The sequence below is a fragment of the Rattus rattus genome, chromosome 1 (assembly GCF_011064425.1).
Source record: "Rattus rattus isolate New Zealand chromosome 1, Rrattus_CSIRO_v1, whole genome shotgun sequence".
Lineage (NCBI taxonomy): Eukaryota > Metazoa > Chordata > Mammalia > Rodentia > Muridae > Rattus > Rattus rattus.
The window spans coordinates 147,469,760-147,485,100 of record NC_046154.1 but is presented as its reverse complement, the minus strand read 5'-3'; the positions used below and the strand labels follow the sequence as shown (position 1 = coordinate 147,485,100).

Below are 15,341 nucleotides of genomic sequence, written 5' to 3'. Positions count from 1 at the left end.
CAGGCAGGACTTGAACTTCCGACCCTGCTGAATACTGGGCACCGGGATCATAGATCTGCTCCACGATGTCTAGTTTAAATGGTGCTGGGAACAACTCCAGATTCCAGGGCTTTTTTACTTGCTTATGAAGTTTTACTTATGTGCATGCATGTTTTATCTGCATGTATGTCTGTGCCCCAGGTACATGTGGTATCTGTGGAATTCAGATGTGGGTGTTGGCGCCCCTCATACGGGTTGCAGACAGTTGTGAACCTCTACGTGGGTGCCGGGAACCAAACCTGGCTCTTCTAGAAGAGTAGCTAGTGTTCCTAATCTCCGAGCCAACTTCCCAGCCCCTACTCCTGGCTTCTTGCAAACGAGGTAAAGGTTCTGAAAACCCAGCTGCTTTTCCTCCCACCATTAAGCTTTGCAACAAAATAACAGCCCAATGGATACATAGGGGTGGGTATCGGCATGTAACTCTGACAAACCTAGATCTGGGAGCACTCACTCCACTCCATGGCACCACTGGGGACAAAATAAAGATCTAATAAAAAAGATCTTTAAAAAAAAAAGAGTAGATACGTTTGAGGAGGCACTGAAGAGCTATGTGAGTCTTCTGACCTATGATATTGGTGTTTGTTTTCTGTCTGTACGATTTCCAAAAGCCCCTGTTTCTGCCTGAAGCAGGTCAGATTGTTCTGTATCTTACATGTCTAATCTGGGTCCACAATCATTTTCTAGAAGATTCATTGGCATCCACTGTTCTACTTTAAGGTGTGCTTCAATTCTGAAGCCTGATTCTGTAATGCTCTAAATCAGGAGGACCACAGTGCATCGAAGAACCCCCCAGAAGTCCTCAAAATTGTTTCCTGCTATTTGCAGAGCCTTCTGTAGGCAATGACTTGGGGGTGAAAATTCCACCTATGCCTGCTAAGTGGAGATCTGACAGAATCGCTCTGCAATAGTGCAGGTCTCTGAGGGCTCCAGCTCCTCCTTGCCTTCGTGGGCCCCTTGTGCACGCAAGCCTTTGAGCACGGCATTGCCGAGTGATACTGTGTTGTTTTTCAAAGTGCAATGGTGACTGTACAGGGTGTAAAGTCATAGCGCCCTCCACCCTGCGAACTCCAAGAGGAGACTCACTTGTGTGTCACCCGGACAGTGGTGGGTAACCCCACAGCATTGTTGCTGTCTGCCAGCATCTCATTCCTGATGTCACCAGCAGCAGCCTGGTGGCCTCCGAAGTCCTGGTGGCCCTCATCATGGCGCTTAGCAACGCTCCTTGGCGGTAACACTTGCAATTCTTCTTCCTCCAGATTTATGTCATATATTTCACCTTCGAATTCAACCGACAGGGACCGAGTCTGCCTGGTGTGCACAAATCTGGGCTTATACTCTGGAATGAGAGGGAAGGTCATTACCACAGAGGAGCAGATGTGGGTGGGAGGGAACAGCATCACCGGTCACCATGGAATTTTACAAAGGGACATGCAGTGCAGGCTGCATGGCCATCAGGCACCTTGGTCCTGGTTGTGTCCTGTGATAGATGCCACACTTCTTTGGTCTCGGGCCCTTCCTTTGTCAGGGGCGCTAGCAGGCTATAAGCTGCCACATTTAGGTTTCAGTATGAATGGCTAAGGCAGGTAGCATAGAACTACAGAGTGCCTGTCACTATTTATAATGGTCATTTTTTCCTTAGCTTCAGTTGTCCTTTGTATACCGTATACCTATCTTGAATCCATAATCTTGAAATGCAAGTATTGTCATAATAATCTTTGCACTGGAAAAAAAAGGATGAGCTATGAAAGATGAATTGGTCTGTCATCCTCTCTTCATGAGGGAACTGAAGCCTTGAGTTTTGCGAGCCCTTCCCTAGGTCCTAGAGCCTGGAGTCCCTGTCTCACCTTACAGCCTCATCACTGCTTTGAGCTGTTTTTTCAAAAAGACGACCCCTCTAAACACTTCATGTTCACACAAGTACAGGGCAGCGCTTTAAAACGATTAAATCTGTGATAGTCTGCCTCGGCCATGTAGCGTTTTAAACACTCACCCGTGACTACGGGATGCTGCCTAATGCTCACTAGGTCCTGTGTAAGGGTGCACGCTCTGCCCCCTTTGTCAGGTACACTCCTCGTCCTGTCTCTCCAGCTTCCTGAGTCAGGAAGAAGAGTCGAGGAGATGGGGGCATCGCGACTGGCAGCCTGCTCCCTACAGGACCCCTTGGTTTCCAGGTGAGGGAGTGGCTGACATGACATCACGTCAGGAAAGGAGGAAACCCGCTCCCGTTCTAGGACGCAGTTTGAAAACTTTCTGGCAGGGGAGACTATTCCTGCTGCTAAGTGGGATGTTTGTATCAGGGGACCTTGTCCCTTATTAATTTTATCTGTGATTATTTTGTCTAGTTTAAATGTGAAATATCCTTCCAGGAGGAAAAACAATCCTATAATTCTGTGGCACTGGCTATGAACCACTTTAAGAATTTGTGGTTACAGATAAGGGATTCATGATCCCCAAGTCCATTCTGTTCAGCACAAAAATTCTTCTCTAAGGAACTCTGATTCCCTTAAGTGATTTGGGTTCACTTTTTGGACACAAGTTTAAACAGAACTCAACTTGTTTCCTAACACAGAAAAGGCACAGATTTGAGCCACTTCTCAAGCTTGCCACTAGGTGGCAGCAGACACCCATTCTTCAGTAGACTGTCCTGTTTTCTGAAGTCTATAACCTCATGTGTCAATCACAATTACCCAAGGATTTTTACTAAAGAAATTTTAGGCAGTTAAGTATATGCTGTACTGGGTTCAACAAATTTGGTACTGCCACTCAGCAAGATACAACTGTGTGACAACCTTTAAAGATACGTATAGTCTAAAACATGAACAGTATGCATTTAATAACTGCTCTGGTCTTCCCTCTAAGGTTAAACACACACCATCTGATACCTCAAATTTAACTTTTAAAGCAACGTAAGGCAGGCATATCAGAACGTCATCATGAAGGTAAAGTCAAATGGATCTAAACCTCCCCCATTGGCCTATGAAATACCCCCTGAAGCCCTTTCATGTGTGTGGCTGCTCCGGGCCCTGTGACGTCACGAAGTGTAATTTTATCCTATGCTAAGTGAAAATGCTTGCAAAGTAGAATTTCTAGCCAATCTTTTCTATCTTACTTTGAGCAATGATTTTTGCTTTTATCCTGAACTCCAAGCACCGATAGCATCTAATTTGTGTGTGTGTGTGTAGTGGGGGAGCTTGTCTTGAAAAGGGATCCGCCTGCCGCTGTGGGAGGTCGCGAGGTTCGGCTTACTTGGTGTTCCCTGGTTCCTCAGGAACTGCCTTTCTTTCTTTCTCTGGCTTCTGCTCGGGCGATAACCAGACTCCCTACAATGGCACTCTTTGTCTTTGTCCTGCAGTCCTCGCGAGTAGAGGTTGCGTGCGTTCTGTCGGACGGTGAGCAGGTCGCTGGGTCCCTTACACTTGTGGATTCGAAGCTTGCCGGATGTGTCCTCGATGCACTGCCAGTTCTGTAAGAGCGGTTGGCAGTCCAGAGCCAGGTGTTATTAAGCACCCTAGCACTAACTAGGTGTCCGTCTGTCTGTTCCCCCACCCTCTCCTCCCCATCCCCCACACCCGCCCGGCCCTGCCCCTCGCTGGTAATACCATTAAGGAGCATAAATGAGACGGCTTTTAAGTGACCCTGCAGGAGCTGCTCTCGGTTCTATTTCGTTTGTGGCAGGCACATACAGATGACAATGACATCACTGGGAATCAGAACTGCCTTGATGACACGGGAGCTGATAAATGGATCCTCGGCCCCCAGACTAAACAGTCTTGAATGAACCGTGTTAAAGCCCTTAGTGTCCCGACACGGAGCCAGCTGTCAGCGCTGCTTCCACCAGGACCCGGAACCGCCCCATTTGTTCTGGAAAAACAAACTTGCCTGCTTTGTTCTCTGCCTCTGGGTTTCTAACGTGAGCCTGGGCAGAGAGGCAGAGGAGCAAGACAGAGAGGAATTTAATTTGGGGCCATTTGGGCAGAGCCAGCTCTGGGTACCCCAGACGTTGGTAAACTCATCCGGCTTTCTTTTGATTTTCCTTCTCCTACAAACTCTGCGGGGCCCACAGCATGCGGTGCACCCCAGGGAGACGGAGTCCACCTTCCCAAAAATGCGACCCGGAGGTTGGAGGTCGGAGGGGGTGGGGGTGGGGGTGGGGGTGTCGCACTGGGCTTCCTAGTTCCTGTTTTGTACTGAGTTGTGGGAAAGCAGCAAGTTCACAGTTCTGGTTCCAACAATGTCTCTTCACCCCGGGAGGCCTCTCAGAAGGCCCTCTCCATTCCAAAGCACCAATAACGTCTTTGCATTTCTCTCTCACAAGCCCTAAAGTACTCATTGGTCAGTAGGAAGAATCCAGCCTTCATTTGAAGCTGTATTAGCAGGACAACAGAGTGAGCACTGATAAGGACTAGCACTGTTAAATGAATCCTTTTCTCCCTCCCGCATGCAGGCTGTGGGATATTATTTGGATTTCAAGGCATAGGTTTCTAAGTTGAGGCCAGCACAATATGCTTGCATTCTAAAGATCCATGCTGCTTGTGCCATCCATGCTTTCAGATGTCTTAAAATAAGTCCCGTCTTTAATGGTGGTACACACCTTTAATCCTAGCTCTTGGGAAGTAGAGGTCGGTGGATCTGAGTTCAACACCAGACCGGTCTACAGAGTAAGTTTCAGAACAACCAGAACAGATAGAGAAACCCTGTCTCAAAACCCAAAAAAGTCATGTGTAAAAAGGATTCCCACTGTAGTACCGTCTATGAGGATCTCATATCTCCCACTCCCTCTGCTAAGCCAATACCACTAGGAGGTGTCTCAGAAGCACAGATCTCTGATGTAAAAAAGTTTGACCAAGGAACATGATGGCCCTGTCAGCAGATAAGTGAAATGGGTTGTAAATCACACACAAGCCTTCACTGTGGACAAGGGCTCTGCGTAACCATCCATTTTCATGGAGCAAGTTGCATGTCTGTGCTACATGTTTAATACTAGAGCCACACCGGGCCTTCTACACCCACGCCCCAGGATCTAGACTCATGCTATGTTCCCAGTGAGCCCGCCACACCCCTGGTGTTTCCGAGTGGTTATTTCAAGCCCCGTCAGCTTCGTCTGTTTTCAGGCTTTGCCTGAAAGTTGAACCTTCAAGGTCTTCACAGAGAAGAGCAGGCTGCTGAAGCAATGGTAGCCAAGTCCCAAGCAAGTCAGGAAAGGGCAACACGAGCCACGGCAATTCGAGGACCAAGATGGAGTCGAGGCTGGAGGAGGGCTCAGGGACTAAGAGCACTTTCTGCTCTTCTAGAACATCCAGTTCAGTTCCCAGCATCCACCTGGACCAGGCAGCTCACATCCCCACAGAACTCCAGTCTTAGGGGATCCCACACTCTGTCCTCTCTAGACACCAGGCACACAGGTGTTGTACACAAACTCATATAGGCACAACACAGACACACACACACACAGACACACACACACACACAGACACAGAGACACAGACACACACACACGCACACACACACACACACAGACACACACACACACAGACACACACACACACACAGACACAGAGACACAGACACACATACACGCACACACACACAGACACACACACAGACACACACACAGACACATACACACACACACACACACACACACATACACACACACACACACACACACAGACATACACACACACACACACACATACACACAGAGGCACAAAAATACAAACACATACATGTACACATAAAGACAGACAGACAGACAGACAGACACACACACACACACACAGACACACACACACAGACAGACAGACACACACACACACACACACACACACAAAACCAGCAAATCTGGTGGCTGAGGCTGGAGGACTTTAAGTCTGGAGGCAGCTTGGACTGTAAGATTCTGCCTCAAACAAACAAACAAAAATATGAGATAAATTTGTTTAGGCCCAACTCAACCACCAAATTGGGAGTCGCAACTTTGACTAGACAATACTGGCACTTGTAATTCGAATCCTAGGCGATTCTAATGCCTTTTACGGACCTCGTTGCCCCTGGAGTCTTTGCTGGGGGAAATCAGCAAAAGGGAACTATTTAAGTCTGTGAAGAGGACACAGACATTTGGGGTTTGATGTATAAGCATGGAAGGACGTGTCTAAAAATGTGCAGATGCAATTGGTTCAAAAACGATTCTGGCAGGACAAAAACTGTGACCTGCACGTCTGCAGGTCGGGATGTGTGCTCTGTTATAGGGAATCATTTTGCCTGCCTTTTCGGTTAGTGGACAGATGACCGAGTCTGCTCCAGAACTCCACATGTAAAGCAGAGTTCAGTGATTCGTAGGCAGGGCTTGGTGGCACTCTGAGGGTGGGTCATGGAGGGACCACAAAGAAGTTTTCCAAAGCTGAAAGACACGTTCACCATGAAGTGACTGCACACCATATAGAGTTCTTATCATTGGTAAGTACAGCCAACAGAGATAACTTTTCATACTTTGAAGATTTGAGGATAGTGATTCAGTGTGTCTGTTTCCGTCTTAAATCCATCTGGACGGTCTCCACACCCAGCGTTTGCAAATGCCTAAGGCATGGAGGAGCAGAAGGAGTGGGCAGTGGCTCCGTTCACAGCCAAGGACCAGCCAGAGGAATGCCCCAGCATCCGACACTGAAAAACACGGCTGGGTTATTCCTAAAGGCAAGGTCTGTCTGGGGTTCCAATTCACACCATCTCTGGCTCAAACAGCAATCATTTCCGAGACTTGGTTGGTCTCGGCTCCTGGTTTGAAGTAATCCTCCTGCCTCAGCCTCCTGCAACTGGGGCTGCCCGTGTCTGCCGCCACACCTGGTCAGATAGTAACAACTGAACCCCAGGACTGTGGTACGAACTTCCTCAAGGTTTCTCAGCCACAACACATTACAGGCTTTCTGCCTTCGTTTTTCTTTCTGACTGAGAGGAGCTGATGGTACAAGCAGCTTCTTGTAGAGCACAAAGGTGAGTGTAGAATTTCTAGTGACCGCCTAGATTTGGAATCTAGCCCATTTTGCCGTCAGCCAAATTCCTCATGGATTTCCAGTGAAAAGGGAATAGAATTCCTTCCTGAGGAGTGAATTGAAGAATCTTACTATCTGGTACTGTTTCTGGATCAGACAAAATATATCATACAAAGCCAAACACACATATATATCCGCATGTATTGAATGTTCTCTCTCTCTCTCTCTCTCTCTCTCTCTCTCTCTCTCTCTCTCTCTCACACACACACACACACACACACACACACCCCACACTCTTGAACTTCTATACACCACAGCTATATGCGTACATACATCTATACATACATTTGGATAAGGCAATATCCATTGACAAAAATTCAATTGTCTTTTCTCCCACGGACCGGACCGTCTGAAGAAGTCACAGACCCTGCTAGGTAGAGTAATGAGCTAGAGGCTTAGGGAAGCATCCCAGGGCAAGCATACCAGGAATTTTAATGAAACAAAATTACCACTTCTGTGTTCCTTATCATGATAATTTTTATGACTGCAATAAAACCTTGAAACAGCTGCCAATAAAATTGGGGCTTCACCTGGAGAATTTATAGGTGAAATCGGAGAAAGGGAACTTAAGAGACTTATTCTGGAATGAGGACTGCAAGCTGTGTAATGGTCAGAAGAAGAAGGTGTTTGCCCCATGGCCCTTCCCCAGCTCGAACCTGGCAGAGGCACTGGCCGAGGGAACCTGGTGTCTGCTGTGTTCGTCAAGCATCCCCACAGACACTTGGTTGTTTCTAGCCAGCTTTGACCTACTTCTGAGGCTTCTGGGTAAATCAGTTTATCACTATACCAGCCATTCAGACATCACCCCTGCTTTCTGAAGTTAGACCATTTCAATCCTCATTCTATTTTCTGACTGGTAAGTTTGTGTCAATAATTTATCATTGCCCCCCCACCCAAGGGTTCTTGATACTTATACTCAGCAATGAACTGGGTAAAATTATTGTTAAATCCCTCTTTTCATTGTTATTTTAGCCTCGCCAATTCTATCAACTTGGAATTAAGGGCAAGGACCATGTGTCACGCTCTGGAATTGTCCTCTACACTTATCCCAGTGGAGCACCACAGGGTTTAGTAATCACGAATTCAGGTTGAGGGTTGTTTGCATCTGTCTGTGTGTAAATGCTCAGTGAAGAAGATGGCCTGGTTATTTTGGCACAAGGGCACTGTGTGCAGCTAGATTGGAAGAATCGAATCAAATTCAAAAGACGTCACAGACATTTTGAAAACATTTTCATTCATCACCTCTACCATCAACGCTGCCAAATGCTTCTAGGAGGCTAGGAGCTGCTCCCATGAACAGAGTCATGCAATCCTTACAAGTACGCAGTGGGCTGCCTCTGCTCAGTTACCTATGGTCTGTCCTGGACTAGGGACCGTTTTCTTTACATCAGAGTAGCTGGACAGAAAGCTCTAAGTTAGAGAAGCCGGGATGCCATTGCCCTGCTGTCCTGTGAGTGTGAGGGAGCTGGGTTGGTTCAGGAGCTGAGTGGAAACACAGAGCCCAGGAACAGCTCACCCGGGAAGGACGGGAAGGGCGCTCAGTTCAGCTAAGGCTGCAGCTACATCTTGTGACTGATGTGTCATTCTTATCATAGTTGGAAGTAACATGCACTCGAGGAGTGGGAGAGTTAACTATCAGGTTGGGCGTCTGAAAAATCAATTTTAGTTGTCTTTTGCTCCTAACTCTATGTCTTTAAGCAAATGACAGCACCTCCGTTTCCTTACAAAGTCTATATCTGGTAAAATAATACCTGATTCTCCTAGTGAGATGATATGTTATAAAAATTACTCAGTGCTTTGGGTTCTAAAGAGAAGATGTGGTACCAGGAGCCAGGCCAATGTTGGCAGAATCGATTTCAAAACGAGCTGATTTAGTCACTGGCTAAAACTCTGGAATATATCAATTATTATTATTATTATTATTTTGTGGGGAAAGCAATTTTTAATTGATTGTGTGTGTGTGTGTGTGTGTGAGTGTTTGTGTGCGCGCGTGCGTGCATGTATGTGCCATAGAACTTGTGTGGAGTCAGAGGATAACTTGCAGGAATTAAAGCACCCCTTCCATGATACTGGTTTCCGAGACTGAACTGGGGATGTTGGGAAGGGTGGCGGCTCTCACTCATTGACCCAGCTCACTGGCCCACATATGTATGAAAAGGCAAGGCTTTAACGTGTACCCCCCCAATACTCCTGAATTCCTGGACTCAGTCACCTTCCTATCTCAGGCTCCCGGAGGCTGGCACTGGTGAGCTGGGCTATCAGGCCAGAGAGGTCTATGGCCTTAATTCACACAGATCTGGGTTGAACTTAGATTTCCAGTTCTGTTTCGGTCAACTGACTTTTCCTTCTTTGCCTCAGTCTTGCTGTATGTAAATTAGGCATTGAACGCCTAGCCCAATATTTAGCAATGTTGTGACTCTGGTTACTTTTTCCTGGAGTAATCACTAGGTAATCATCCTGGTTTCTCCGTCCTGGACCTCATATATCCCTCAGATTGCCTTGACTTACACCCCAGCATATGCTTGCCTGACTAGATAAAAAGCTTGGCTTTATATACACAAGCTAATTTTCTAAAGTGTGTCTTAATACGTATCACAATACAGGTCAAATCATGTACTATGAGATACAGTGACAATGTAGTAGTTTTGTGATAACTTAATTACCTGTTGGTGGCAGTGCACCGAAAGTTTCAAACTGAATGTTGGGAAGAGAAAGATCCTATACATATTTCTTTCCAAATCACGACTTAGCTCAAGCCAATGACAACATTTCTCAGGTACATGAACTAGAGTCATTTACCAAGAAGAGTTAGCTGCCATTGTCTTGAGATGAGGTGGGATGGGTGGAGGAAGGGGAGAGGTAGAAAGGAAGGAGAAACAGAAAAGAGCAATTTCCACATAGACAATCATCTGTCTGAGGCAATGCTGAGAGTGGGGAAAGCTCTAGCACTTAGGTCAAGCAGAAGACTGAGCAGACCAAAGCATTCGTGCAGGGCTAGCCATGGGCCAAGGCATCAAATTCAGGCGCCAGCTTACACCTAAATCCATATAACCTTTGCCGTGGGTGGCTCAGCTGTGTCTGCCCAGCGAAAGCACTGAGAGAGTAGTTAAGTGACTTGCCCAAGGGTGTGTAGACAGCAGCGCAATCCCAAGGTTTGTGAACAACTGAGAACAAAAAGAAAACTAAAGCACAAGGGTGGAGGGCCCTGGGGGTGTGGCAGACTCGAGTGGGGGTGAGGCAGTGCATGGGGAGTGAGGCGGCGTATGGGGGTGGGGTTCATAACTCGAACCCTTGGGATGTTGAGGTAAGAGGACAGAGTTTAGGTTAGCCAGGGCTACATACATATGGAGACCTTGTCCTGCGGAACAAACAGAAACAAAGCAAAAGAGCTCTGAACAACGAGAGAATCAGAAATCGCCCAGATGCCTCGGTGTCACCCACACACCTTTTACCTGGCTACTCTCTGGGAAGACGTACATTGATAGTTTTCAGAGCTCACCTTCAGAGTTTACACAGGAGCACACATGTGTTTATGAGGAGGAGTGTGCTTGGGGTAGAATTCCTAGCTGAGAGGGTGGTGGGAATTCACACTTTGTCTTGGATTAATGCAGAAACATGGAAGCAGTGCAAACACATATGTCCATGCTGTCATAATTAATCCCTGCTGGTGGCTCTGTGCAGTCAAGGAGTCATGCCAAATGTCTGGGGTTCCAGCAGTTTTATCCCCTGGGTTTTATCCCCTGTTGACTTCGTAGAAACCCAAACAACAGGTGAGAGTCCCCGGAACAACAGTGACACCCTGAAGAAATCACTCCCAGACACTGTCACACTTATGCATATGAAAGCTCTGTTCTTCACCCGACAGAGGGGAACACTCTCCATTCTAGAGACAGAGAGTTGAAGCCTGGAGAAGTTAAACTGATTGGGACACACAACCAGGAAGTAGCAGGTACGGTAACCAACCCAAACCTTTTCCTTTAATTATGCTGCTTCGTGAGTTCACTGTAACTACCCAGGTGACCAGGTAAGGGTGGGGGTGTGGCGCTGGGGTACACACTCTCCCTGGGCCACGAATGAAGAGAATAGAGCTAACGGTGCTGAGTTTTCCTCAGCACCCACATGAAGATGAAGGCTGTTAATTTGCAGGAAGAGGGCACAGGCCCGGTGTGGATGTCAAGGCTGCAGAAAGAACTTGGTTGGCAGTGCATGTGTGTGGTAGGTGTGAAGCTTTTGGTAGTGCATGTGCGTGGTAGGTGTGAAGTTTTTGGTAGTGCATGTGCCTGGCGGGTGTGAAGCTTTTGGTAGTGCATGTGCCTGGCAGGTGTGAAGCTTTTGGTAGTGCATGTGAGTGGCAGGTGTGAAGCTTTTGGTAGTGCATGTGAGTGGCTTTTGGTAGTGCATGTGCGTGGAGGTGTGAAGTTTTTGGTAGTGCATGTGTGTGGTAGGTGTGAAGCTTTTGGTAGTGCATGTGTGTGGTAGGTGTGAAGCTTTTGGTAGTGCATGTGCGTGGCAGGTGTGAAGCTTTTGGTAGTGCATGTGCATGTGAGTGGCAGGTGTGAAGCTTTTGGTAGTGCATGTGTGTGGTAGGTGTGAAGCTTTTGGTAGTGCATGTGAGTGGCAGGTGTGAAGTTTTTGGTAGTGCATGTGTGTGGTAGGTGTGAAGCTTTTGGTAGTGCATGTGCCTGGAGGGTGTGAAGCTGTGAAGCTTTTGGTAGTGCATGTGTGTGGTAGGTGTGAAGCTTTTGGTAGTGCATGTGTGTGGTCGGTGTGAAGCTTTTGGTAGTGCATATGCCTGGCAGGTGTGAAGCTCTTGGCTCAATACTCCATCCTAAATATAGAAGAACGGATCCAAACACGTCAGCTCTAGCCTAAGCTTACACCTGAGTTGTCACTCAGGTCCCAAGCAACACAATCTCTCGTCTTTCTCTTTGAAGTCGGTGATACTGTCTCTGAGAAAGGTAATCTGTGTAACTGGACAAAAAGGGAAACAAAACGGGAGGTGGTTAAGACAGTCATAGAACACAAGGCCAACACCAGAGCTGACCTCAGTTTCTAGAACTTTTTTGACACTCAGGCTCTTAAAGACTGAGCAGTACCAGTGGGGCCTGAGACTTGTGCACACAGACTACCAGGCTCCACCCCTGGGACCTAGTCAGAGGGTCAAGGGCAGAGGGTTTTCATTTTGACTAGTTCCTAGGTGAGGCTGACCTTGCTGGCTCACGGACCACACTGGAGGAACCATGAGATGCCAGGAAGTAGTCACTGATACCACGGGGACAGCAATGCTTGAGGCAGCCAAATATCCCCTCACATCCCATCTTCAAGAGCCTACTTCTGTCCAGTGTAAAGAATTTCTACAGGAAAAAGCTCATCATCCAGGCAGAGCCTAACTCTTTGTCCCATTAATTGGGGGTGTTTCTAAAACCTTCTCAGATGTCCACGTGAAAAAAAAATCTAAGTTCAGACTATTCTACACAGAAAGAAAACATCAGAAGGGTCTTCTAGGGAGACAGCCATAAACATATTTCATGGGAGCAAATCAAGTTTGGAAAACTGTGACAAAAGCAGAATTAGATTTTTAATGTAGTTGCCACTCAGTGGGCAAGCTTGGGGCTTACGGCAATATAATCTGATTGTATTAGGCTCCATGGTCCTCCAGGGCACAGACTGAGTTTCGGTGCCAACCAAATGGAGAAATTTGCAGAATGGTGGACTGGAAGGTAGGCAAGCAGTGTGCTTTATTCGCAAATCGACATCTTGTGCACCACTTAGAGGGCTCAAATCCTAACAAGCTTAGCGATTTGCAGAAGGCAAACAGTACCCTCCGTTTCCAACTCCCAAATAAGTACACTGCCCTGTTGAGGCTGCTTCTACAAACTGCCAGCTACCAAAGGATCCTCAGGCTTCTTCATAATAGTATTTAGGAGTCTCCAGGAGAGAGATTTAAAGACATTGAGTTAATATGTGCTAAATGGTCAAAGCCTTTCTGTGAAACACTTAAAGCTAAGGCGCTAGAACACTACATGTCTGACTTTATTCCTTGAAGCCCTCTGTCTCCCTGACCTTTCATACTTTACCTCTACAAACAAGAAAGAGAGAGAAGAGAGGCGAGGAATCACACTGTCAGTTACAACTCTGTATTTCATATGTGGGGACCTTTTATAACAGAAGCACAAGGATGTGGCGTTAGATAATAGCCCAGGTGGCCCACTTCTCAAGCTTAAAGCCTTTAAATAACACTGGATAAGTGCATGGAGAGCTAAGGGTCAGAGAAGTTTGGGTTTTGTTGTTTGGTTTTGTTCTTGTTTTTTGTATTAAGCTATTTATTTACTTTGTATCCTGATTGCAGCTTCTCCTACCTCCACTCTCCTCTCCCCATCCACCGTTCCTCCTCCCCTTCTCCTCAGAAAAGAGGAGCCTCCCGTGGATGCTAACCAGTCTTGGCATATCAAGTCACTGTAAGACTAGGCGCATCTTTTCCTGTTGGGACAAGGCAGTCCAGTTAGGGGGAAGGGGTCCAAAGGCAGGCAATGTAGTCAGAGACGGCCCTGCTCCCATGTGAGGAGTCCCACACGAAGACCCAGCTACTCAACTGTTACATATGTGTAGAGGGCCTAGGTCCATCTGATGCATGCTCTCTGGCTGAGCCCCAGGTTACTAATAGGAAAAATTCCCCACAGGACTAAAAGTCTTTCTTTAGCTACAATAACGTAGCTTGGAAGGCAAGGTAAGTGTGTATCATCATCATCATCATCATCATCACCACCACCACCACCATCATCACCACCATCATCACCATCATCATCACCATCATCATCACCATCATCATCATCACCACCACCACCACCACCACCACCACCACCACCACCACCACCACCACCACCACCACCACCACCACCACCACCATCATCATCATCATCATCATCATCATCATCAAGCAGTAGTAGTTTTTTGGTTTAATTTTTGTTCTGTACTTATGTGCATATGTATGAGTCTGTGTTTGGGAGTGTGCACCTGAGTGTAGGTGTTTTAGGGGGTCAGGAGCTTCAGATCCACTAAGAGCTGCCCAACATGGGTGCTAGGAACTGAACTCAGGGCTTTTGAAGGATCAGTATGCACTGTTCACTTCTGAGCCCTCCCTCCAGCCCTTGGGTCCGTGGTTTCTAATTAGACAATTCCTGCTTACATACTTGATTTCTAAGAGACAAGCCGTCTGATGTAGAATGGAGATTCCCATGGCTACACACTAGAAATCTCACGGGTTACAGTCAGTAGGTATATAAAGCCTTCACATTGAACCAAGACCAGTGGCAGCTGGGTCTGACCTTCCTTTCTTCCTTCCTTCCTTCCTTCCTTCCTCCCTCCCTCCCTCTATTTATTTATTTATTTATTTATTTATTTATTTATTTATTTTTGCCAGGTTTTGCTGATTTTGCTATTTACTTTTTCAATGGGACATGGAGTTCCCCTTTAGTCTGTGCAGATTTCCTCTTGGTTGGCACACATTCCAATTAAAGAGTCTTTAGTGGCCACATGTCTTTCCTCTCTGTTGTTTCTCTTTCCACCCTCATCCTCCCACTCCTGTCTTTTTTTTGTGGTTTTGCTTTGTTTTGTTTTGTTTTGTTTTTTGAGACAAGGTCTTACAATGTAGCCCTGGCTGGCTTGGGACTCACAGAGATCCACTTGCTCTGGCCTTCAGAGTGAAATTAAAGGTGGACGCCATCACACCCAGCCCAGTTTTCCTTTAAGGGGTGTTAATCCGTTGTATAGTGCTTTCCACTCTCAGTGATAACAGCTGACGGGTTGGCCAAGCCTAGATTTCACAACTACAGCTGATATCAAAAGCTTTGTGAGCTAAAAGTGAACATTCAGGCTGTTTTTCTTTTTCAGTTCTGGTGTACATCCTACCATGCACATGGGTAAGATGGCCTCCTGCTTCTGCTTAGGATGGAAGGTCCTCTCATGGCACCGCTAGTGGCTCCCTGCTCAGAGGCTCAGCAGCCACCTAGCTCTTCAGTAAGCACTCTTTAGAACGCAGCTCGATGACCTACTTTGATGGAGCCAGTGCCTTTGGCATAGCTGTCCTTCTGAGAGCCATCTTTGTTAACCAGAGAGAGCCTGGGTAGTGGTGAGAAGGAGGACAGCTAGACAGACCCACAGTGCGGAAATGTCTCTGAGTTTGTCCTCACAACCATGTGGAGTCCTTAGGGGCTCACAAACGTCTGAGTATTGTTTAATTCAGTGGGGAACACAGGAGGA

The 15,341-nt window shown here is 46.9% G+C and overlaps 1 protein-coding gene across 1 annotated transcript in view; it reads right to left on the bottom strand.

Annotated features, from left to right (window-relative positions):
* Positions 1 to 15,341, bottom strand: part of Sulf1 (sulfatase 1) — a 161,189-nt gene that overhangs the window by 21,412 nt on the left and 124,436 nt on the right. Inside the window, exons 13-14 of the mRNA XM_032906745.1 lie at positions 3,286 to 3,502; positions 1,123 to 1,375 (exon numbers count right to left, since the gene is read on the bottom strand). Coding sequence (XP_032762636.1) covers positions 1,123 to 1,375; positions 3,286 to 3,502 — 470 coding nt within the window. The remainder of the gene's footprint in view (positions 1 to 1,122; positions 1,376 to 3,285; positions 3,503 to 15,341) is intronic.